This window comes from Labeo rohita, chromosome 22 (genome assembly GCF_022985175.1).
Source record: "Labeo rohita strain BAU-BD-2019 chromosome 22, IGBB_LRoh.1.0, whole genome shotgun sequence".
In the NCBI taxonomy this organism is placed as follows: Eukaryota; Metazoa; Chordata; class Actinopteri; order Cypriniformes; family Cyprinidae; genus Labeo; species Labeo rohita.
In genome coordinates this window covers 31,806,500-31,833,311 of record NC_066890.1, presented here as the reverse complement: position 1 = coordinate 31,833,311, position 26,812 = coordinate 31,806,500, and the positions used below count along the sequence as shown (strand labels likewise).

At 37.3% G+C, this 26,812-nt stretch overlaps 1 protein-coding gene across 2 annotated transcripts; it reads left to right on the top strand.

The window, feature by feature from the left end:
* The first annotated feature begins 3,949 nt into the window (after nucleotides 1-3,949).
* On the top strand, nucleotides 3,950-15,701 carry LOC127154033 (uncharacterized). Of its 2 annotated transcripts, none has more exons than XM_051095408.1 (2): nucleotides 3,950-5,154; nucleotides 14,833-15,701. In XM_051095408.1, the coding sequence occupies exon 1, from the start codon at nucleotides 4,492-4,494 to the stop codon at nucleotides 5,149-5,151; it is 660 nt and encodes a 219-aa protein (XP_050951365.1). In that variant the 5' UTR covers nucleotides 3,950-4,491; the 3' UTR covers nucleotides 5,152-5,154; nucleotides 14,833-15,701. The 2 variants fall into 2 exon arrangements, with proteins under 2 accessions (XP_050951365.1, XP_050951366.1); XM_051095409.1 differs by lacking the exon at nucleotides 14,833-15,701 and having other exon boundaries at nucleotides 3,950-4,961; nucleotides 5,064-6,713.
* The last annotated feature ends 11,111 nt before the right edge of the window (nucleotides 15,702-26,812 follow it).

The window sequence follows — 26,812 nt, the reverse complement described above, 5'->3', positions numbered from 1 at the left end:
CTCCTCCTATAAAACAACACTGTATGGCCCTTTCCTTATTATACTCTAGATAACAGCAGATATTACCTTTGGACAGTGACCATACAGCCTACAAACAAGGAACTAAATAGTTTATAGATTAACTAATGGGCTTTACTTTTGGCTGGCCTTTTTGTTATGTGCCCATCATGGACACACCTATACAAAACAAGAACTAGTCCTTGGACACACTGGTACACCCGGATGAAAACAGTGACTAAGTACACTGAGTATACATGTATACTCACATGTACATGTTGAGTACTCTGACTGGATGTCCGGGACATCATGTATGATGTCGTGTAAATCTGTGGTATAAATATAACCCATCTTCAGTAATAAATGTGACAATTTTCTGATGGTACACTGGCTCTCTGTGTCTGCTTGATCATTCTCCCGGGATCCCAAGCTCTAGCTGCTCTACAGCACAGGTGTTGACACACCAGTTAACAGCTGATGAGAGTTAACAGCAGAGTTCTGATAAGAACTCTGGGGGCTCATCTGGGATATTCCCAAGAAATATAGGACCAAAAATAATCCTCCATTACAGGTAAGTAAGTAGGTGCTAATATTTGTGGAGGGCACTGTATTTAAACAATCAGTGCTACATTTTGTCTCAAAAATTTCTAAGACAGCATTGCCAAAACAAACATACAAAATAGCCAAATTTTATTATTCCTCATACAGATCATGAAATCACAGGAGCCCAAAAATCATAGCGAACGTGCAGAATTCACAATCCTTTACTAAACACCATGCTAGAAGCAAAAATGTACATAGAAATTACACAAACTGAGTAGCTGTATGCTTAAAGGAGAAGTCCACTTCCAGAACAACAATTCACAAATAATTTACTCACTCCCTTGTCATCCAAGATGTTCATGTCTTTTTGTGTTTAGTCGTGAAGAAATTATGGTTTTTGAGGAAAACATTTCAGGATTTTATTTTTTTACATACTCTTATGTTTTTGACCCTGAGTACACAGACAATGAACTCATAGTAGTGACTCATAGAAGTGATGGGATCATTTTACGGACTCGGACCTTTGAGTCTCGTTCAAGCATGAATATGTATACAGTGTGTATATATATAATCACATCAATATTTTTCTGCAGACTGACTTACTCTGCTTCACTTCATACACCTCACATTCAGTCAGTTGAGTGTCACTCCCATACACTGTTACCGTATTAACACTGAATGCATCCCCTCTTTGATTTAATACAACTGGTTGGTTCTTGTAGCAAAAGTATGGGTCTAGTTGCAGACATGCACTTGCACTCTCAGACACCTGCGCAACCACTAGTGGCGTCACTTGCAGTTTTTTCTTGTAACAAATTTTTGCTTTAACATGCTCAATTTAATAACTGATATCTTTCTGTAATTTAACAATTATATTTAAGAAAAATGTCAAAATTAATTTTTAGTCAATCTTGTTTGTATTAGGAACAAGAAAAATACTACAACAGGAAAGGACAGGATGTGTGGCCAAGTATGGTGACCCATTCTCAGAATTTGTGCTCTGCATTAAACCCATCCAAGCACACACACACAGCAGTGGGCAGCCATTGAAGGTGGGGGGGAGTTGCTATTGCTGCTGCGCTCTGGGAGTAGTTGGGGGATTGGTGCCTTGCTCACCTCAGTCATAAGTAGTAATAAAAGTCATGGTATTAAGGGTGGAGAGAGCTCTGGTTATTCACTCACCCCACCTTCAATCCCTGCCAGACCTGGGACTCAAACCCACAACCTTTCGGTCACAAGCCATACTCCCTAACTATTAGGCCACAGCTGCCCCACAGAGCATCATACTTCATTCATTACCCATGAAAGATTGAAGTTATTTAAAAATCCAGATCATTTTATACATATTTTGAACTATGGAGGGCACTATTATTTCGATGATGTCAAATGGTTGCACTCCGTGAGCTGCTGGAGCTACATGTTGCTATTTTTACCGCAACGCAGAAAATATAATACTGGTAAGATGACCACACCCTGATATCACACATACATCACCGAGATGTCTAATTGACATTTACAATTGGCATTTACATCTGGAAGAGGTAGTTTTTAGAGTGTTTGCTCATTTGCAATACGACTACAGGACGTTTCTTATCAGATGTCAAATAAACATATATTGGATGTCTTTAAGATGTTTATGATTTGAACTGACATCTTACAGACGTCTGTCAGATGTTTGTATACAACAGATGCTTTTCAGATCGAGTGATCTTTAAAAGATATCTTGCAGACGTACATGTGCTATCTGGGCAGCTACTGTGAAGTGAAGACTTACATCGCTTCTCTCATTGCCCCTTGACTGAAAATTACAACCAAAAGCCAATGTGGTAAAAATAGCAACAGTTAATGCCAGTGGCTCACCGATTTACATGTAGGCCTATTTTTTTGTTGTTTTTTTTTCACCGAAGTACCAACTAAGACTTCTCCCCCAACTTTTACCAGTGATCCTTTTCGCAGTACTACGTGCGCAGAAATTAACAGCATCACAGGGTTGTAGGTTGCCAAGTTAAAGCGACAAATGGGTTGAAATTTGTATGTGTCGATTGTGTTTTATAGAAGAACAGGAGGCGAATGTAGACAACATATAAAATATGCCCAGTGGAATTTTTTATAGAAAGATTTAAAATACGGGAAAACATTTAAACAGGATGATAGCAGGATTGTATGAGGCACCACGTAGGATTTAAATCAAACTTCGCTTATCAATACATACATTAAACACGTGCATATACACCTATAAATTACTTGCATATACATGTATACTGTTGGATGTTCAAAATATATATATATGAAATACACGTGCACACTAATATGAAATCCATACCAATACATCTTTTATTAGTAATGAATACATATACACTTGTGAATACCCAGCAAGCAATTTTTGGTCTAAAAAACGTATATTAGCCGTTGAAACACAGCCCAGACGTCTAGGCTAAAATAAGGTTGTCATTGGGCTGTCAGTGAAAATTTAATAGACGTCTAAACATAGCCCTAGAATAGACTAGACATCATTTAGACCACTATTATACGAATACATCTGAATGTCTAATAGACATTAAATCTGCGTCTAGGCTAAAACAAGACTAAATTTGGGCTGTCAGTGAAAATTTAATAGACGTCTAACCATAGCCCAATAACAGACTAGTCATCAAACAGACAGCTAATGAACGCCTACATTTAAACATCTAAAACACAACAAAATGGCCATCCATCCAAACAAACTACATATACAGCTTTTATTAAGAAAAATAACATTAACAACTTAAGACAATACAAAATTATAAAAATGCAAAAGAATTAATGACAAAATAAAATATAAATGCATTACACTCAAATATAAATATTATGATAAAAATATGGAATTTAACAACTTAAGATAATAATAATAATAATATATATATATTATCGTAAGTTGTTAAATCATACTATTTATTTCTTTTAAATATCATAAGGTATTTAATATATATATTAAATACCTTATGATATTTAAAAGAAATAAATAGTACGAATCAAGAGCATGTTATCACACTTAACATTAAAACATTGCGGATAAATGACAACGAAAAAAAAAAATTAGATTAAAAAAAGATTAATCAATTTGTTGGTTTACTTATTTTAACAAATAAAACAACCAACAGTGAACTCAAAGGAAATGATTCATTATTGTTTTTTTTTCTTGTATAAAATGTTTCCCAACTGCATTCCTCAAGTACAAGTTGGTCATCACTGCATCTGCAAAATAAGAAAAAACAAATAGCATAAGAAAAGCTTTTTGAGAGAGAACTGAGAGAGAAAGGTCTGAATATGAGGGAACACGAGGGAATTTTTAAAACCCTAAAACAGAATACAGATTGAGGTGGTTAACAATTGCGGACAAAGTTCACTGACATTTTCCCCGTTTGTTGCGGTCGCACGTGTAGAGTTTAAGCTCTGTCAAGTAGATTTATTATTGTCTGTTTTTCAATTTAAAATCAAATTTATACACCATCATTTTCGTTTCTTATAACGTGTGAATATACCCCCTGTTGTATTTTACAACTAAAACATCCGGATTACTTTGTTATCACTAGTTTTGTTTGATTTCCCGAGTTGCTAGCTTGTAGCCCGTTAGCAGCACCAGCGTGGTTGCCGCTAATCCTGCTTGCATTGTTTACACACTATTTACACACATTACCATTGTTTACTCACTGTTACTTGCTTTAATGGCGAATTTGTGTCCACCTTTGAGTGCAGGTGAGGACATGTTCGAGCTGTACTCGTTGCAGCTCGAGCTGGAGGCCGTGGAGAAGCAGATCCAGGAGCTGTTGGTGCGGCAGACGGAGCTGAGAGAGCGGAGAGCCGCTCTGGAGTCCTCCCGGGTAAGTATACAGCGATACTAACACTCTGACCACCTCTACTCCGTGTGCTTCTCTGCACAGCTCCCGTGCACCCTGGACGCGATCTTCCCAGATGTCCTTCACTCCGGCGCCGGGACACCACGGACCCTGGGTGCAGCAGCAGCGGAAGACGCGAGCCAGGCCCCGGCCGAGGACCTCGCCCCCTCCGCCGCCTCCGGTCTTCGAGATCTCCACCCGGAACCGCTTCGCTCCCCTTCGCGAGACGGAACGCGACGCTGTGATCGTCGGAGACTCCATTGTCCGGTACGTACGTGCTACTTTAGCTAAAGGTAAAGTCCACACCCACTGTTTTCCTGGTGCTCGCGTTCTCGATGTTTCTGCGCAGATACCCGCAATCCTGAAGGACGGCGAGAGCGTCGGCGCGATCGTCCAGCACGCGGGGGTGAACGACACCAGGCTGCGGCAGACGGAGGTTCTGAAGAGGGACTTCAGCAGCCTGATCGAGACGGTTCGCAGCACGTCTCCCGCGACGAGGATCATCGTGTCAGGACCGCTTCCCACGTATCGACGTGGGCACGAAAGGTTCAGTAGACTTCTTGCTCTAAATGAATGGTTATTGACATGTTGTAAAGAACAGAAACTGCTCTTTGTTAATAATTGGAATCTTTTCTGGGAACGTCCTAGGCTTTTCCGTGCGGATGGCCTGCACCCCAGCAGAGTCGGAGCGGAACTGCTGTCTGACAACATCTCCAGGACGCTACGCTCCATTTGACTAGTAAGTACATTCTCAAATGATTGCTACGATGGCTTTTGTTCTGAACGCTTAAATGATAGTACTTGTACTGTCCAATCTATAAAGACTGTGTCTGTTCCTCGAATAGTGAGGTCAAAACATAAATTTAATGCAGGATCTAGAAAAAATCTGATCGTAATTAAACCAGAAAAAAGCAAAATACACGAACAGAAACCATTTTTAAAGCTTGGGCTCCTAAACATTAGATCACTTGCACTGAAAGCAGTTATTGTGAATGAAATGATCACAGATAATAGTTTTGATGTACTCTGCTTAACCGAAACCTGGCTAAAACCTAATGATTATATTGGTCTAAATGGATCTACTCCACCAAACTACTATTATAAGCATGAGCCCCGTCAGAGTGGTCGTGGTGGTGGTGTTGCAACAATATATAGTGATATTCTCAATGTTACTCAGAAAACAGGATACAGGTTTAATTCATTTGAAATACTTTTGCTTAATGTTACTCTGCCAGATATGCAAAAGAAATCTCTCCTATCTCTTGTTTTAGCTACTGTGTATAGACGGCCAGGGCCGTATACAGATTTCCTAAAAGAATTTGCAGAATTCCTTTCAGAACTATTGGTTAATTTTGATAAAGCGCTAATTGTCGGAGATTTTAACATTCACGTTGATAATACAAATGATGCGTTAGGACTTGCATTTACTGACCTAATAAACTCTTTTGGAGTCAAGCAAAATGTCACCGGGCCCACTCATCGTTTTAATCATACGCTAGATTTAATTATATCGCATGGAATTGATCTTACTGATATAGATATCGTACCTCAAAGTGATGATGTTTCTGACCATTTCCTTGTATCGTGCATGCTGCGTATCACTGATATTAACTATACGGCTCCGCGTTATCGTCTTGGCAGAACTATTGTTCCAGCCACCAAAGATAGATTTACAAATAACCTGCCTGATTTATCTCAACTGCTCTGTGTACCCCTTAATACACAGCATCTAGACAAAATGACTAGCAATATGGACACCATCTTCTCCGATACGTTAGAAGCTGTTGCCCCCATCAAATTGAAAAAAGTTAGAGAAAAACGTACTGCGCCATGGTACAACAGTAACACCCAATCCCTCAAGAAAGAAACTCGCAATCTTGAGCGCAAATGGAGAAAAACTAACTTGGAAGTTTTTAGAATTGCATGGAAAAACGGTATGTCCAGATACAGACAGGCTTTAAAAGCTGCTAGCTCTGAACATATCCGCAAACTCATAGAAAATAACCAAAACAATCCAAGGTTTTTATTTAGCACAGTGGCTAGATTAACAAATAACCAGACACCACCTGAGCTAAATATTCCTTTACAGTTTAATAGCAATGACTTTATGAATTTCTTCACTGATAAAATAGATAACATCAGAAATACAATAACCAATGTAGATTATACTGCATCTAATATGTCAACTTCTTTCGTCGCACCCAAAGAAAAACTGCAGTACTTTACCGCTATAGGACAGGAAGAGTTAAATAAACTCATCACTGTGTCTAAACCAACAACATGCCTATTAGATCCCGTACCCACTAAATTACTAAAAGAGTTGTTACCTGTGGCAGAAGAACCGCTTCTCAATATTATCAACTCATTGTTATCTTTAGGTCACGTCCCTAAACCATTCAAGCTGGCGATTATTAAGCCTCTTATTAAGAAACCACAACTAGACCCTAGTGAACTGGCAAATTATAGACCCATTTCTAATCTTCCATTTATGTCTAAAATTTTAGAGAAAGTTATATCTGCTCAACTGTGCTCATTCTTGCAAAAAAATGATATCTATGAAGAATTTCAGTCAGGTTTCAGGCCCCATCACAGCACAGAAACTGCACTTGTTAAAATCACTAATGACTTGCTTCTTGCATCAGACCAAGGCTGCATCTCACTGCTAGTTTTACTTGATCTTAGTGCTCCGTTCGACACTATAGATCATGACATACTAATAGATCGACTACAAAATTATGCAGGTATCCAAGGGCAGGCTTTAAGATGGTTTAGATCCTACCTGTCTGATCGCTACCACTTTGTTTATTTAAATGGGGAGTCATCTCAGTTATCACCAGTAAAGTATGGAGTGCCACAAGGATCTGTTCTAGGTCCTCTACTATTTTCAATATACTTGCTGCCCCTTGGTAATATTATTAGAAAACATGGGATTAGTTTCCATTGTTATGCTGATGATACTCAACTATATATCTCAACAAGACCAGATGAAACTTCTGAATTATCGAAGTTAACAGAGTGTGTTAAAAATGTAAAAGATTGGATGACCAACAATTTTCTGCTATTAAATTCAGATAAGACAGAGATATTACTTATTGGACCAAAAAACAATACACAGAATCTTCTGACTTACAATTTACAACTAGACGGATGTACTGTTACTTCCACTACAGTCAAAAGCCTGGGTGTTATATTAGACAGCAACTTGTCTTTTGAAAATCATATTTCTCATGTTACAAAAACAGCATTCTTCCATCTTAGAAATGTTAGATCAGGTCCACACACCAGACAATCAGGATCCAGCCCCGGACACCAGATCCCGTCAGAAATATATCAGTCTTTGGTAACAGAACAACTAGTCAGCAAGCTGTAGTTACCCCAACCCCACTAACAAGCAGGTTTCTGTCAGTTATGAAGTTGATTGATGAAAGCCAGAAAAGAGCAGAAGCAGGAGACGGAGTGATGATGGTAAAAAAGGTATAACAGAATTTATTGAACAGTTTTAGTTGCGTATGTCTCAATGTTCAAACTTCGTCTGAGGAGTACAGCTCAAAGAACAATGATATATCAAACGGATTCAACATCCCATAAACCTTGAATTTCCATAAACATCCCCGTTATCTATTTCTTAGACCAAACAATTCATGAAACCCCACAATCATGGAACTGAACAATAATGAAAATACATAGGCAAGGAAAATAATAAGAAATATAAAATATAAAAACATATAAATGAATAATATAAATGAACAATATATATGAATAAATGAATAAATGATAAATACTTAAATAATCAAATAAATAATTAAATATGAATTATGTGAATGACTAATGATTATAAAATGATTATTAAATGATTATGTAAATAAATGATTATAAATGAAATTAAAAACAAACATAAAATTTAAACACAACACAATAATTTGCATGTAAGGATCTAAGGATCCTTCACTCCCCCCTCTTAATCATATATGATTGAATTAAATGATTATTGCAAGCAAACTTTCATAATCTTTATCAAACACATCTTTAAAAGTTTGGATGGCCAGTCCATACTTTTCCCTTCTACATGTTCTGAAGAACAGGTCATTTCCGTTATCCCGCGTACCAGCGTCAGTTGGGGGAGTATGTCGTCTAACATTGGATGATGGCCTGAATGTGAAAGGCCTTCTGACAGTCAAACGTCTGATAAGACAAATCAACACCTCACAAATCATCACCTTAATAGTAATGCATAAGAACAAAATGATGATTAAAACTGAAATTACCACTACTACAGGTGCTTTTAAATGATCCTAAATTGGTCCCAATATCGATTTAAACCATGTGTCCCAATCAGATGAGAAAAGGCCGTTATCTTCATTAAGTTTAGTTACTTGCTCATGCAGGACCTTAGCTAAATCACAGACTGTCTTTCTGGCATTGTCTGGAATGTATGAGCAACATTCAGTTGCAATCACTTTGCAAGTCCCGCCTTGGGAAGCTAAGACTATGTCAAGAGCCATTTGATTTTGCAAAACAACCTTTCTCATTGCGTGTATCTCGTCTGAAATATAAGCAATTGAAATAAGTGTGATATTGGCTGTAGCTTCAAATGCTTCATGTAATGCTTGTACTTAATTTTGTAAATCAGTTACTCCTAAGAATGGAAGTAATCTTCCTAACCATTTTTCAGTCTCAGAAATTGAACGTTTAGTACGTGTCATGATTAAATGGTGTTTTACATAATCCTGAGAACAATTTCTGTAGTGACACACACTGTTTGTGAACAGCCATCTACTTTCCCATGGATAATCTACAACTTTAAAAACACATCTGTAAGGGTTTGACATTATCAGTGGTTTCATGATCGTGCACTTGGCACCAGCTTCACCTTGTGATTTGGTACAATTAGAATCTCCAAAGATCATAGTGAAAACATACTCTTTACCACCCTTTATTGCATGTGCTTCGGCTTTTTCTAACCTTAATAATTTTGGCCAATTGTCACTTTTAGTGTCTTTTTGCTGTCTCATCAAAAGGGTATAGTAAACTTTATATAAATTATCTGGAAGGGTTGCAATTTTGATACCAGAACCATCAACTGGAGTGCACCATTCAGCGTGTTCGGGTGTCAACTATTAAATTAGTTAGTATTTTGCTAATTTTACCCATATTACTCTGTTCACTTATGGAGATCAGATCAGATAATGGTAATGGATGTGCATCCAAAGGCCATGATGTAGATGTTTCGGGATAAGATTGACATATCCAACATTTGGAAATATTGAGTACCTTAGCATATGTTTGAGCTAAGGTTAAAGCCGAATTAAGTTTACTGTGAGACTCAAACCATGGATGGAATAATGGATCTGAATTATGGATCAGAATTTAAACCAACGTAGCAAAGAGCAATAATGTTTATGTTAGTTTGGTTCATACCCTTCAGTGTAATAATTAAAAATGAACCACTGGCCTGGTTTTAACTTAGATTCTGGAGAAAACTTTGTATGACAGTTATGTGGTTTAAATTTCAATACCCCTGTATATATGTTGAAGGCCAAAATAGATATTGAGTGCATACAGTTAGAGTCCAGCTTGGTCGATTTTCAGGGTGGTGTATCCATGAATCATCCCGAACAGAAATCTACAGCTAGTATAGCTCTGTCATGTGACAACAATTGCAACTGTTCCAGTTGTGACTCTTGAAGTTCAGAATGTCTCTGCTCGCGGAATGAAGACACCCAACCGGAATTCACAAACTCTTGCCAGACTGTCCTTCCGGCAGAATCCCAAGGCTGGAAATGTAGTGACGTTCCAGCTATTCTGTCTGCTGGTGGTTGTCACCAAGGAGAGTTCTCAGAATGATAAGGCCTGAATCTTTCAGCGAAGTTCTTGAAGGCCGCTGACATAAATCTGTGAAAATATAAACACAAAAACGGAAAACAAGAGAGCTTCATGGCCATAAAAACAACTTTATTTTAAACAATTTAATTTTGTTTTGACTCCCATAAGATTATCTGGCGACTAGACTGCAGTTGGTGTAAGCTACCCATGAGCCCCCACCCACCATATCTTCATCACGAGGGTGGCCCCCAAGTCACTAAAAGACAAGGTTCTTCCTCATGACTCCATCCTACAGCATTTCGCCAGGTTGTTTAACATTTGGGAGTATGAGCTAATTTACAATGTCTATTATCTATCCATTTAATTTTGGCTAATAATTCTACATAATTTAGATCTGAAGGGGTTGCTAATGATAAACTCATTTTTACAGAATTCTATGTCCGCCCCCCTCTGGAGGAGGTTTCCACACATCCTAAAGCCTGTATTCAAACCTTTGCCTGATTGCCTCAGTTAAAACCAACTGATCTATCAGAAGAAAATCTGAATTAAGTGCACACCTGCCATAGCAAGATCTCTCATAGCAACATTTGACCTTCAGCCAAACTGAGCCGATAAATTTATATTATGCACAGAAATAATACAAGCATGTCTAACCATGTTAGCTCTGTTGTACCACATTTGATCTCAGAGTGTGATTAACTCTGTTGTTGGTAGTATGAAAATCCAATGAAGTCCACAGACTTCGTGACATACCTGACCATTTAAGTGTGTTTCCTCTGGCCAGAATCAATGGCATTTTATAAAGAGTCATAAAATCACGAATTCACAAAACAGCCCTGAGGGTGCAGGTTTTCCCAGCTAAATAGAATAGGGTTGCCAAATTGTGTTTTTGACGTCACGCATCCGTTAACATCTTCCGCATGTTTCCTAACAATCCCCTCGCCCATATTGTTTAAACATGAACAAATTAAAAACGCCTAAGTGACGGACACACACTGTGTATCTGGTGTGACCAGAAAAGGAAGCAAGGTTCGGAGCCTATTATCCATCTGATAATTTAGAAACTGTGAGCTGTGAGTGAGGTGTTTCAGTACATAGATGACATGCCTGAGCAGTGAAGATTTCTGCCGTTCATGCGGCGGCAACCGCAGCTGCCTTGTCAGCGAGGGTCATCCGTCTCACCTCTTAGTGAGAAACCACTCTGCTGCCAACCTGCTCAAAAGTCATGCACAACACCCAAAGGCATAACGGAAGTCCATGCAGATTTCAGCATTTCAGCTGTTTGCCATTTGCCAACTCACATTTTGAACAACCAAATTAACATTGAGACTTTTAGTCTGTAGTTACTGTTCAACCTGCCTTGCATTCCCCATTGTTCACAAAAGATGAACAGAAAATCAAATTTGAATTTGGAGTTCCAAATTGTCTAAATGTTTTCTACCATTAAAAATATTCTTAAAGAGCTCTGCACCGTCTTGACCAACTGGAATTAGTTCAGATGAAACAAACTAGATTTCCCAAAAATGATGTTTGGCAATTTTAGCATTGTGGACCATTTGTCACACGTCCTGCTGCTCATTAGTCAATAATGCAACGCAGTGCATTTACAGAGTGTAGACAGCAAATAGTTAACATCAAACATTACAAAGACTCACTTTGCAAAGCAAAAAAGACTGTCTGAACTGTATAAACAAAGCAAAGGCCTTGAGTCATGGTATGAGTTGTGGAGACTAATGCCCCTCTCATAGTTATTCTGTTTTTCCCATTCTTAGGTTAGTACAGATGTCATGTAACCAATGCAAAATCTCTACAACTGTATCTGATATATCTAGTGCGAATGCTGCTTGTGTCAATTCCTGGAAAAAAACTATTTCAGCTTCAGGAGTTCAGTCATTGAGCCCTGAACTTAACAAATTGAAGAAAACTGTTTAACACTGCAGTTTGCAGATGAGCTGCAATCCAACTACCCCTGTAGTTACATCCTCAAAAGAATCTTATCATTGAATAGTTCCAGAAATCAGATGTGTCCTAACATCTCAAACAGATGTGACTGATACACCAGTAAGGTGTTGAATCAAATCTGCCAAAAGACTGGTGAAATAGCGGTTACATTGTTAAACCCAAAAAAAATAGCTAGTAGCATTGATCAAGCCCATTAGCAACATCAGTTACTAAAAACCATTGTTGTCCATAGAAATATCAAAAAATAACCAGTTTCACATGTCATTGAAATTTGTAAAAAATAACCTGATGAAATCACTCTTTCTCAGAGTCTGAGACAAAATAATTTCCCATTCAGCTGTTGTCTTTCAAGCTGGTAAAACTAGGGGAGCAAGATTAAAATTATTAGAATTCCCCCAAATTATTAACAGATATAAATATAGCATATAGATATATAATCACTCCAGGTTTCCTCGGAGGGTTTTAGACTGCAAATCAAGATTCACACCGGCTTTGAGGCTAGCACTCTCTGCTCATGCTACATCTTTGCAGCTATCATAATAATAATTCAACAGTGAGATTAGTGTCTGCATCACATCTGAACCCAGTCAATTTCCGAATTTCAGAGTTATTTACCCTACTGTTAATGATGTGCTTTCCACACGCAAAAACAAACATCAGGCTTTTGTTCAAATTGTCCCTTTTTGCCCAAATTCTCTTTACCTTCACAGCAATTAGTTAGCATCTGTTTAATCTGACAAATATCTTTAAGAACCTTTAAAACATTTTCAACATTTTTTTGAAAACCCTGTTTAACCCCTTCAGTTTTTCTGTTGTCCTTAGGTTAAAATGAGAACACCTTTCGGCACTGTGATTGTATTGTTTAGCAACTATTAATCATGTGTTACTGCTTCTGTTTACTGATCTTAAAATGCTTGTCCAATTGTTCCAAAATTATTTATCTCGTCTAGCTTAACATCTGCCCACTCCATAACTGAAGAAATAATATACTCTGACCCAGTAGCAAGAAGCTACCAACACAGTACGTACTGAATTTTTCATGAAATGTCAACAGAACACACTCACTCTGCCTTGCAGTAGTTAAGTCAGGAGAAGACACCCGTAAGAGTTGTCCCCGTCCTCACTCGTGGCCCCGGAGTCAGAAGCCCAGTGGTCTGGTACATTCCACCATCTGGTCGTGCGAGAAAAAATCTAGACTCCGCTCTCGGAGATAACAGCATCGTGTTATTCCATCCTGCCGACAACGCCAATTGTTAGATCAGGTCCACACGCCAGACAATCAGGATCCAGCCCCGGACACCAGATCCCGTCAGAAATATATCAGTCTTTGGTAACAGAACAACTAGTCAGCAAGCTGTAGTTACCCCAACCCCACTAACAAGCAGGTTTCTGTCAGTTATGAAGTTGATTGATGAAAGCCAGAAAAAAGCAGAAGCAGGAGACGAAGTGATGATGGTAAAAAAGGTATAACAGAATTTATTGAACAGTTTTAGTTGCATATGTCTCAATGTTCAAACTTCGTCTGAGGAGTACAGCTCAAAGAACAATGATATATCAAACGGACTCAACATCCCATAAACCTTGAATTTCCATAAACATCCCCGTTATCTATTTCTTAGACCAAACAATTCATGAAACCCCACAATCATGGAACTGAACAATAATGAAAATACATAGGCAAGGAAAATAATAAGAAATATAAAATATAAAAACATATAAATGAATAATATAAATGAACAATATATATGAATAAATGAATAAATGATAAATACTTAAATAATCAAATAAATAATTAAATATGAATTATGTGAATGACTAATGATTATAAAATGATTATTAAATGATTATGTAAATAAATGATTATAAATGAAATTAAAAACAAACATAAAATTTAAACACAACACAATAATTTGCATGTAAGGATCTAAGGATCCTTCAGAAACATTGCCAAGCTGCGAAACATGTTACCTGTTTCTGATGCAGAAAAGCTAGTTCACGCATTCATGACCTCTAGACTGGACTATTGTAATGCACTACTAGGTGGTTGTCCTGCATCTTCAATAAACAAGCTACAGATAGTCCAAAATGCAGCTGCTAGAATCCTTACCAGGTCAAGAAAATATGATCATATTACCCCAATTTTAAAGTCTCTGCACTGGCTGCCTATTAGGTTCCGCATCAGCTACAAAATAGCACTTCTTACCTATAAGGCACTTAACGGTTTAGCTCCTGCGTACCTAACTAGTCTTCTACCACGCTACAATCCTTCACGCTCCCTAAGGTCACAAAACTCTGGACTGTTGGTAGTACCTAGGATAGCAAAGTCCACTAAAGGAGGTAGAGCTTTTTCACATTTGGCACCCAAACTCTGGAACAGCCTTCCTGATAACGTTCGGGGTTCAGACACACTGTCTCTGTTTAAATCTAGATTAAAGACGCATCTTTTTAGCCAAGCATTCAAATAATGCATCTCAAACTTTTCCTGCAGCTATATCTGATCAAATGTTCATTATTAATCTTTTAGCTCTGGTTTAACAAACCTTCCTTTTCTTAGTTTGAACAGCAGCTACGCTAATTATGTTCCTATTCGTTCTCTGTTTTTGCCATGGGATTGACATCCCATGGTAACTAGGAATTCACAAGCTCCAGTGTGGATCCAGAACACTTAAGAAGAGATGATGCCAACCCCCACAGAGGACTTCAGATGATGCCAACCCTGAAAACATACAGCACTACCAAATTCTGCTACAAATTTATAGTGTTCTTTGTCTGTTTGATTACGTCATTAATTGATCTTTACCACACATCTCTGCCATATGTACATCAAGCTACTACTACATATATTGTAAAAATGTCAATTTGGTGTAAAGCTGCTTTGCAACGATATGTATCGTGAAAAGCGCTATACAAATAAATTTGAATTGAATTGAAAAGAATTGAATTTTAAAATGACCAGTAAAGGAATTCTTTTTTACATTTCTGATTTGCGCTGTAACTTATTAGGTATTGACACCACAATGTTTGATTAATGTGGCACACTTTGAAGACTTTACCTTTCCAGCTTCCTTCTGGCACTGTCTTTGAGGTTTCTTCATTTAATTCTGCACAGCTTTGACACCTGAATAACACATGCCAATGTCAGGCAGGTAGTATTATATGCGTCAGTGTAAAAGTGTCCAAAATTGTCTGGCACAACTAATTTCATATCAACACAGTGATAGCTGCTGTAACTAAAATATAACCCAGTACACACATTAACCTTAAATGTACATGGAATAATTATTCACCCCTACCGTTTTTATTACATTATGTCTTCTGATTGTACCGGTTAGGTTTTAATGCTGCATTGCACATCTTAGCTATTTGCACTATTTTAATACTGCTGCAAACCTTTTATAATTGTACATTTTATATTGAATTTATTTGAAATAATTTGTATTTTTGAGCTTTAGTATCAATTTGGAAGTTTCAAACTAAATCTTATTGTACTTGTACAATAACAAAGATACTCTATTCCAGTGGTTCCCAAACTTTTTCTGCCTGGCCCCCCTTTTGCAGAATAAAAAAAAAATCAAGCCCCACCCCCACATTTACACATGAACATAAACACAACTTCAGAAGGATTTACTTGAAACCTAATAATTAAAATTCAGTGTGTGAAAACTTACTGAAAAAAACTAAACAAGGAACTAGTCGCTTTTAGAGTAGAAACATTAAAAGTAAAGCATGCAGCTTTACTATGTACTATTTTTTTGTACTTTGTAACAGCATTTCATATTTTCTTCTCTTTGTTGTAGTTGCGATATTTGAAGTAGATTCATCATCTACTTTACGTTTACCTGGCACTTGTTGTCTTTTCAAAAACTTGTCCATGCTTAGAGCAGAACTACTGTGCGTCATTCATTCATATTTTTACTCGGCTAATGGCAATTCTCATTTCTGATATCAAATGTGTGATATATTGAATAGTGAATATTAGTTATGTTTATGTGATAAATTTCCTTTGAATCCATTATGAAGCTATTTTTCTAATATTGCTAAAGCGTGTTTAATTTCCTATTTGTGCTAAAAAGTGTATTTATCAAATGTATTATTTTCGCTTGGCATGCCTGCGTCATGACGTCATTGCACACTTCATTAGGTGGCGAGCCCATGATGTGCTTCATTCAGAGTAAATACGCCATTAATGAAGCTATCACTGTAACGCTCTTTTTTTCTTATTGTTCTTTATTCATCTTTTATACTTCTTTTCATACTTCTTCTCAGGTAATCACAAAACAAGATGCACAAAACACACTTCCGTTTAAATATGAACGCTTTGTATTGTAATATTGATGATTTATTTACTGTTAAAAGCAGTTTGTGTGGCTTAACTGATAGTGTGTCATGGGTCTAGTAGGCCTGAGCACATGGTTACACTGGGTGCCTCGCAATATTAACGCGATAGTTGCGCTATCTGATGAATGGTCAGTATGTCAATGTTATGTGAGTGTATAAAAGTTAATGAAGTTGTTGAGGTTGATGAGTTATCTTAAATTGGCACATTTAGGTTGATTTAACGCCTTTGTGCCTGGGTTTATGCATTATGTTTACCTTAATTAATCTGGTATGTGTCTTCATTGTATGAAATGTATCAGATACGAGGGATTGAACAGCGTTTAAAAATGAACATGTGACTAATATCCCAGTTGTATTCTTGTATCATCAGTTTAATTCTTATTTGTGCTTATGTGTATGTTGAGTATCTTGTCCTGTTTCAAAAAACATGATTTATTGTCACTGTGTCAGTTGAAAATGACACAAGTCCTTTTTTTTGAGATTGGAGCATGTGAACTGTGTAGAGAGAGAGCTTGTTAGGCTGTTGATCATATTTTCTTATTTCTTCTGTTAGAATGAAAGTGGTTGAAGTCACTCATGTTTACATTCAGTCATTACTGGGAAAGAGTGATACATGTGTAGATGTTGTAATTTGCTAAGCTGTTGTTATATGCATCTGGGGCCAGTTGCATAAACTTAGCCTCTATGTTAAGACAGTGTCTTAAGTACTAGTCTGATCAACTAGCAGTTAACCAAAGAGTAATCAGTCTTATTTTTTGGATTCAGCTTGGACTAATCTACATTTTTCTGTAACTGAATATAAAACATTAGGACCAGACATAAAGAAAAATTTGGCTGACTTACTTTTTAAGACTGGTCTAACCCCTTTATGCAACCGGCCCCTGCTTTTATTCATTCAGAGTAAATACGCCATTAATGAAGCCATCACTGTAACGCTCTTTTTTTCTTATTGTTCTTTATTCATCTTTTATACTTCTTTTCATACTTCTTCTCAGGAGTACTACAAATGCACCATCTAGTGGTCTGTTATTTTACGACAAAAACCGCTACAACTGCAGCGGGTACTGCGAGTCGTCTTGAGGTAATAAAATATGATGAAATTCATATTTTGTGTTAAATTATTTACATATGTGGCAAGTAGCCATATAATAAGCAAGATAATTTCACAGTGGGGTTTTGTATCACCCTGAAAATGTTTCTTTTTACATAAAAATCCAGGGATGTACCGAAATGTAAATTCTTGGCTGAAACTGAAACTGCTTTGTAATAATTATTTATTATTTTATTAATTAATACAGTCATTTTGTAAGACTTTTTAATTTAACTCAATAATATTAATGATACTGAATAAAAAAAAAAAAAATCACAAGCTTTTATAAGCCACAGATATAACTTTTTTTTTTTTTTTTTTTTTTTTCTAATTATCAAAATAATGTATAGTCCTACAAAGCTATTATTATCAGAGCACGTGAGCAGTATCGTCACGAGAGGGTAGCGTCATTTTACCAGCGTTGTCCAGTACAGCAGTACTATAGCATGTTACAGCACAGTATGCGATGCTATTGCAAACAGGAAAAAGTATACGTAGAAATTTTCTATCGGCGCATTATTTGAGCAGTCTTTGTATTTCCGTTGAGCATAAGCGGGACACGAGTGGAGCATTCATATGGGCCGTGCGCAACTCAACGGAACGCACATTCATAGAGCGGAATATTGAGCGGAGCGTCACACATTGAGTGGTGTGCGCTGAATTCTGCCGGACTGCGCGGCAGATATTTTCGTCCGTTTATCTCTTTCGAATTTCTATAAAAATCGGCTGTACACTAGCCTTGCCGCGCCCCCCTTATCATAACTCCGCGCCCCCCAGTTTGGGAACCACTGCTCTATTCTATTAGCTCATGCTTTCTCTGTATGTAACAAGCCATTGTTCAGTCATAAATTCAATATAATAGTTAAAATAAATGACTGAATTTGTCAGAGATGAGAGCTCTAGTGAGAAAATGTTGTTTTGGAGAGATTTTTTTTTGTTTGTTTGTTTGTCTGTTTGTTTGTTTTTTTACACCATTGCTGCTCGGATCTCCTCTTTTTCCAACAGCTCTTCCAGATGTAAACTCCTCCTCAATTTGTCCAATTCTTCTGAATGTGTGTTCACTGTATAAATTAATATAGATTAATCAAAGCTTTTGTTCTGTTGTTTGCTGTTTTGCTGTTTTAAAATCGCTTGAGTTTGTAAACGCATACAAATGAACTTTCACTCTATTATCTATTAAATTTTGCAATTAATCCTCTGATCACATGCATGCTGTACCGTGGGGCCTAATTTAGTCCATAGGGATCACTATCATGGATGATCTGCTCCCTTCACTAAAATATCACGGTTCCTACACATGATAACAAATAAAGTATAGATAAACAATGAACACATACACTTACCAAGACCAAGCAGGAAAGTCCTTTATCGTTTGATAGTTGTTTTCTCACAGGTAAACTTAGTGTTCTCTCGTGTAAAAACAAAATTCAAAAACGGCGGAATTATCGCGGGATCTTGCAGCAGTGATCTCTACTAACTTTCAAGTCTCGCGTTGCCAGTAGTCACGTCTCAGTAGGGCGACAATTGCCATCTAGCGGTTGGGAATTATTGCATATTTATTTATAAATTGAAAGAAAGTCAAATTATGTTGTATAATGTGTATGAATGTTACACTTAACAGCCTGTGGAATGCATGACATCATATTATTAAATGCAATTAAACTTTTAAAACATTTAAATTAGCATTATTTTGGCATAATTAATAATGCATTATTTAATAATGCTATAAAATAATGAAAATATAAAAATTTTAAGACTATTTTGGCCATGCTCATTGCTGGTCTGATACTGGGCTATAGCCAAGCTGTTAAAATTAGACCACTGATTGCCTCGATTTCGCCGGTTGGTCTAAAAGCAGACTGCACATAGCCCGTCCAACTCAGAGCTAAAACGTGGTTACTAGAGATGCACGATATTGGATTTTTGCCGATATCCGATATGCCGATATTTTTTCATCTCATTTTGGCCGATACCGATACCGATATATATCATTTTATTTGGAAAGTTAGTTTTTAACAATAACTTATTCGTTAGGATTAAATAAATAGTAATGAGTGGTTTACATTCAATCCCTTCTTTTTCATCAGTAGACTAGCATTATTTATGATCTGAATTTTGTAAATTAAGTTCACTTTTGCTATGTTATAAGCCGAACTTCGGATGCTTTCACTTTCGAATTCGCAATCTGAATACAACATTTCAAAACGAAAACAGAAAAGTAGAACTAAACTGGGTGACTGTGAGGGTGCTTTGCGGGACATGAACAGGACATAATTCATTGCTACAATTTCTTAATTCGTGCCTATGATTTATTAATTTATTAATTTGTAAAATGAGGGAACGAATTAATATGTAGTATTAATGAATTGTTAATTTATTCCCACGAAATATTTTATTTCCCACCCGCAATTTATCACAGTAAGAGATACGAAAACATGGATTAAAAGTGAATGACAAGAAAATAAACCTAAGAAATTAAAGGGTGAGACGGTGAGGATTTGGGAAAATAAAAATATTAAGTTATGTGGCAATTCGTGACCAACTGGCAAAACAGTACACTTTTTTTTTGCACAAGAATACCAACATGTTTACCTTCTCTGGTTTAACAAGCGGTCTTTTACCCTACTCGAAAACCAAATCCTCCGTCCGCCATCGTTTCCAGAATAGTCGCGTCCTTTTTGCCGTCACCACCTGGCTCGTGCTGACACTACAAATACAAACCAGGCTCTACACCCGAAGCGCTCACAACGAAAACTACTCTTTGCGTGATCAGTGAAATCCTGAATATGCCACGGCTTTGTAACTCTGTAACCCGCGCTGTATGGAGCAGTGCGACCACGTCAAATTTTAACTTGCACATTTAAAAAAAAAAAAAAAAAAAGTGACAGTTTTGATCATTCTAGAGCCCTGCAATACAAAGGCATTCAACATGGAAAGAAAGTAATAGAAATGTAGTCACTAAGTCATGTTTAATTATAATTTCTAATTATTTTATACGGTGCACTGCGCTCTGACAGGGCTGCGGGACACGAACATAATTATTTCCTACAACTTGTTAATTCGTTCCTACGTTTTATTAATTTATTAATTTGTAAAATAAGGGAACGAATTAAAAAGTCGTATTAACGAATTCTTAATTTATTGCCACGAAATCTTTTATTTCCCACACGCAGTTTACCCGCATAAATGATCCGACAACATGGATTAAAAGTAAATGACAAGAAAACAAACCTGCGAACTTAAAGGGTGAGACGGTGATGATTTGTGAAAAGAAACTATAAATATTATTAAGTTTGTGGCAATTCGTGACCAACCGGGAAAACAGGACACACAGCCGCTTATGGCTTTAAATGTATTGGCTCGAACTGCATGAATCCAAAAGTATGGTCGCTACTAACATTTGCCTGCTAACCAATTATTTAACTTATAAAGAATGCTTTGTACCTCACTTGTGTCATATTCACGAAAAATGTTTCATATGAGCAACAGTGTGTTTTGCCGTTGCGCCGCCGAAGAAAGAGAATTCACTGACCGCGCGCCGTAATTACTTTTTATTTTAAATGCAGATCATGTCATGTGCAAACACAGCCATTGGGTTTCAAAATACAACAAAGAGCACCATAAAACCATTTAAAATGTGCATTTAGCGATCTAGTGACTGGATATGAAACAGGCAACAGTAAATTATCCCAAATGGAACAACGGCGCGCTTTCTCCTATAGCCGCTGCTGCCACTGCACGTGCTATTGCTATGCATCATTCTGTATGTGTATTCTCAGTTTAAATGCAGCGATACAAAACAGTGAATCTACTCCTCATTCAGTCAAAACTTTGCTTCAAGAATGAGCCACACTGCTGACGTGATCTAATCCCTAGCACACCCTTAGCACATGTGAGTTAACATATTCATCTTATCGGCAAAACATATCGGCATAATTTTTCATATCGGGCCGATGCCGATATTTACATTTGAAGTCATTATCGGCCGATTCCGATATCAGTCCGATAATATCGTGCATCCCTAGTGGCTACATATATATCATGTCATTAAATGACACTGACATCTTAGTAGATATTATTGACACCGCAAACATCATGGTATATCAACCATCTCATGCGCTGCCTGGCCAAAAACTACAATGAATCAGATTTGACTACGAGTGGGCTACAAATAGCCGGTCTGACTACGAGCTAAATCTCGGCTACAAACAGGCTACGCATACAACATGTCAAAGAAATTAAATCAAACACATTGTAAACGCTGTTCACTTTGCTTACGTGATGGAATATCATACATCTCACAAGTTATTTTGCCAAAAAAATGACATGTATCCAAATTCAAGGTTTTTGGGCTAGAAGGGGGTCACACATAGCCGGACTATATCGGGTCTATAGTTAACCGAGACGGTGAAATGACGGCTATTGCTTGCTGGGTAACTTGTATATACATATAAACTTAACGCGTGCGTACGCTAATAGACACTCGCTTATACGTATAAACTTGATCCATGCATATACACCTAAAAACACTCGCATATACATATAAACTCGCTGCATGCAGACACACCTGCACATACTCGCATATACATATAAACTTGACCCATGCATATACACCTAAAAACACTTGCACATACATATAAACTCGTTGCACGCATATACACCCATAAAACACTCACGCAGACATACAAAATAAATTTCAGGTAATACGCATGCTTGAGTTGTGTATATACATATATGCAAGTGATTTCATATGTGGATGTGCGTGAACTTTTCAGTGCAAACGGAAGGCATTTTAGTGTAAAAGGAAGCAGCGGCACTTCCGGCGGACTCTCCAGATGCCGGGGCATTTTAAAACGCTTAACGTGACTTAATGCATTAAAATAGTGTTTTAAAAGACATTTAATATAGCATATGATGTACCGGGGCGAATTTCCACTGGGCACTTTTCAAAATCCCGTTCAGCACCGCCGAGAGTTCGCGCGATCGTTCAAACAAAACCGAAAGTAAAACGCGCACGCGCCTTCAAAAGCAATTTTAATATCCCGCGTTTAGAGCGCGACTCCCCAGTGCGTGCAAATCAGGCTCCATGCTCACGCGTTTAAACAGGCAACATCAGGGGTGGAGGAGTGGACGGAGCGGGCGCGGGCGCATCAGGCGCAGTCATCAAACATATTTCAAAGGAAGCTAGCGCCACGGTCCTGACCGCTTGCTGTCTTTACTATGTGTGTTTAGCGAATATTCGCGCCTGCTGCACTTATGTAACACAGCAGAGTAAATAAAGCATCTGAGTGTATCTGCTGCTCAGATGCACCTAATCCTACCCGATACTTTATTCAAACATTTAGATTATTTCCTTCATTTTTATGTTTATTGAAAACAAATGCCTTTCCGATGTAAAATGAGATGTGAAAAGGCAGAAGAACGATTTCGGCAATAGGTGAACGCGAACTCGGGTCGTTTGCGTCAAAAAACCCCAGTCATTCGCTTTATCGCTTACGCCACTGAAAACATACCTACATATCTGTGTTTTGTAGTTTTGTCACGTTAGTACGCAGAGGTAATATACATAGTAAAAGGCGCCACACTACAGAAAATGGCATATACTCCCCACCCACATTTATTTTGCTTCCGACGCCCATGCTTTTACTGCATGTGATAATTCATACTCAGAAAGTAGAACAGAACATAGTTAAAACAATTTAAATAGAGACCAAAAATTTTCAAGCATGATACAGAACTATAGACAGTTACACATCCTATTACAGCCTACATACTAATAACATCCTAAATATGTTATGTAGCCTAATTTGCACGCATTGGGGAGTCGCGCTCTAAACGCGGGGTATTGAAATTGCTTTTGAAGGCGCGTGCGCGTACTTTTTTTTTTGTCTGAACGATCGCGCGAACTCTCCGCGGTGCTGAACGGGATTTTGAAAAGTGCCCAGTGGAAATTCGCCCCTGGTACATCATATCAGGGCCGGCCCGTGGCATAGGTAGTATAGGCAAATGCTAAGGGCGCCAGAAATGGAGGAAGAAAAAAAAGTGTAACTTCCACTATTCTTAAGCCCACATTAATTTAACTGCATAGCAAAGTCTACTAAGTAGTAGTAGTAGTAATAATAATAATAATAATAATAATAATAATAATAATATAGCCTACTTGCCTAAGACGCCCTCCCTCTTCCGAATAATCAGACTGTACCTGCTACACGGTGGTCGTTTTTTGATGGGTCAACAAGCTCAACAAGCTCAACATGTCAAAACGTCCCAAACTGTCTGGTGCCCAGGGGAGGAAAAAAAGAAGAGGAGGAAAAACGCGACAAAGACAGAGGTAATGTTACGGTAAAGATGATGTCAGTGATATTATTTTGCTGTTTCCGAACGATGATTGATAACGCTATTAACAATTAGCATAACGTGGTTTGCTAATTAATAAATAGCTAGCGCTATCTGTTAGTTTTAACGTCAGCTAATGTTATGGAAGGGCCTAGTCGTTATGGAAAATAGTAATGTAACTACCCCCATCATTCCTTCCTCAGGCAAATGTGTAAATATTAGATCTATTCAGCAGGTGTTATAACGTTAATTGCATTGACACAGTTATCTGACGTTTTCCCAGCTTGTAATAGTCAATCAAAATGCTCTTCATTTTCCATAGTTGTAAGCCTAGCTGTTTGTTGTGTTACAGTTCATATTGTCTGAAGTGCGTTTATCATGTTAAACTTTACATCAGTGTTAAAGTGCACATCATTAATGTTAGAGCATAACTTAGCATTCCCACATGGTATAGTATACTGCAGTTTACTCATTCTTTGCATTCTGCTAATTAGCATTTCACTGTAATGACAATAAAATTGAAATTGTTACTAATATATGAATTACTAATATAATTTGTATATCAGAAAAATTACATTGTATATTATGCAGTATAGTCTACATCATGCATGTATCTCTAGGTTTTTCATTTATATTATTTCATTTTATTTTATTCTTGAAATCGTGTGTTTATTATTAGACTGGTGTCACATACTCCTCTTCTGTCTTCAGATGCGCTGCTGAGGTTTCTCAGTCCCACCGTTGCAAATCCTCCTGTCGCCTCCACATCAGCAGCACAACCAAGCAGTGATGCAGCAGCATCAAGCGGACCTTCTGTTACTCCAATAGACCCGGCTGACTGGCCATCTCCTCTAACTGATAAGGTACGAACAGAGTTTGTTCACAGTGGTCCATTTCAAATAGAAAATAGCTTCACATTCCCTAAACGGTGCCTAGGGCACTGATTTGAGACCACATGGTTTATGCTTATAATGGCAAGTCCACTGAGACGACTGTGGTCTCAAATCGGTTGTCATATGATGATGTTGTAGATGACTTTGCTGCAAGAAAAACCAGGAGAGTAAAGCTGTAGCAGGTTATGTGAGATTGAGGAGGTGATGGTGTAGTTTTTAAATTAAGGCAGTACCAAAAACACCACTAGAGGTCTTTGTAAGATCATCTTTTTATTTTTTTATTTTTATTCAAATCCTTGTATTTTTTTGTGCCTACTCGTTTCTTTAATATCTTATTTTGCACAGTTCCGTATTTATATTGTATTTATAAGTTAATGTCACTTGTTTACACTTTTTATTTTGGAAGTATTTAAATCTAATACTTTATGTAAGCTATTTATATTGTATTTCATATGTTCAGTTCATTTTTTTGTAATTGTTTTTTTTAATTCTTTCTAAGTATTTTGAATGTGCAATTGCTTTATTTAAATAAAAGAATGTCCAAGACAAAGCTGTTAAGTTTCTTATGAGTATATGTACACTAGCAGTGGAATTTACTGCGATGCAACGGGGCGCCACCTGAAATCTTGCCTAGGGCGCCAAATTGGTTAGGGCCGGGCCTACATCATATGCTATATTAAATGTCTTTTTAAAACACTATTTTAATGCATTAAGTCACGTTAAGCGTTTTAAAATGCCCCGGCATCTGGAGATTCCGCCGGACGTGCCGCTGCTTTCTTTTACACTGAAATGCCTTCCGTTTGCACTGAAAAGTTCAGGCACATCCACATATGAAATCACTTGCATATATGTATATACACAACTCAAGCATGCGTCTTACCTGAAATTTATTTTGTATGTCTGTGTGAGTGTTTTATAAGTGTATATGTGTGCAACGAGTTTATATGTATGTGCAAGTGTTTTTAGGTGTATATGCATGGGTCAAGTTTATATGTATATGCGAGTATGTACAGGTGTGTCTGCATGCAGCGAGTTTATATGTATATGTGCGTGTTGTTGTAGGTGTATATGCATGGATCAAGTTTATACGTATAAGCGAGTGTCTATTAGCGTATGCATGCGTTAAGTTTATATGTATTTACAAGTTATTCACAAGTGTATATGTATTCATTACTAATAAAAGATGTATTGGTATGGATTTCATATTAGTGTGCACGTGTATTTCATATATATATATTTTGAACATCCAACAGTATACATGTATATGCAAGTAATTTATAGGTGTATATGCACGTGTTTAATGTATGTATTGATAAGCGAAGTTTGATTTAAATCCTACGTGGCGCCTCATGTCTTCAGTGGCTCAGATATTGAGAGTAAATGAAGACCACTACGTTCATTATTCTTGCCATTCTTGTCTACGTCCCTGTTCTGGCATCGAAACAATGGTGATTGGACTGTTACTGCTCATTCAAGACTTTCATATTCATATTCTGCTGTTCTGTGGCCACAGATTTGCGGGTCTTGTCTGAGAGTGCAAGTCTGAAAATGCAAGTGCATGTCTGCAGCCAGACCCTATTGAAGAATTCACAATCCTTCAATTCTTCCTTCCTAGAAGCGTAAGTGTAAAAAGTACAGATAAATTACATAAATTGAGTGAAAGTTTAAAAAAATATGTATTTGTTCAAGCATATACTTAATATAAAAAAAAATCAAAAGAAGTAAACTTCTTTGTAGTTCAGTGAATTGCAAGACCATTAAGTATACTAGTATTGAATGTTTCTGCATAAATGCAACTGACAGAGAGTGACCAGTGTGTGATAAGCTTTCATCAAGTAATGTAAATGATTCAAAAAGCTTTTGCTTTTGATGTCTCTGAAACTATAGCCTCAGCCGCAAGAACTGTGAAAAAATATTTCAGTATAAATCCAGAAGCAAAACGTGTGCAAAGTGTG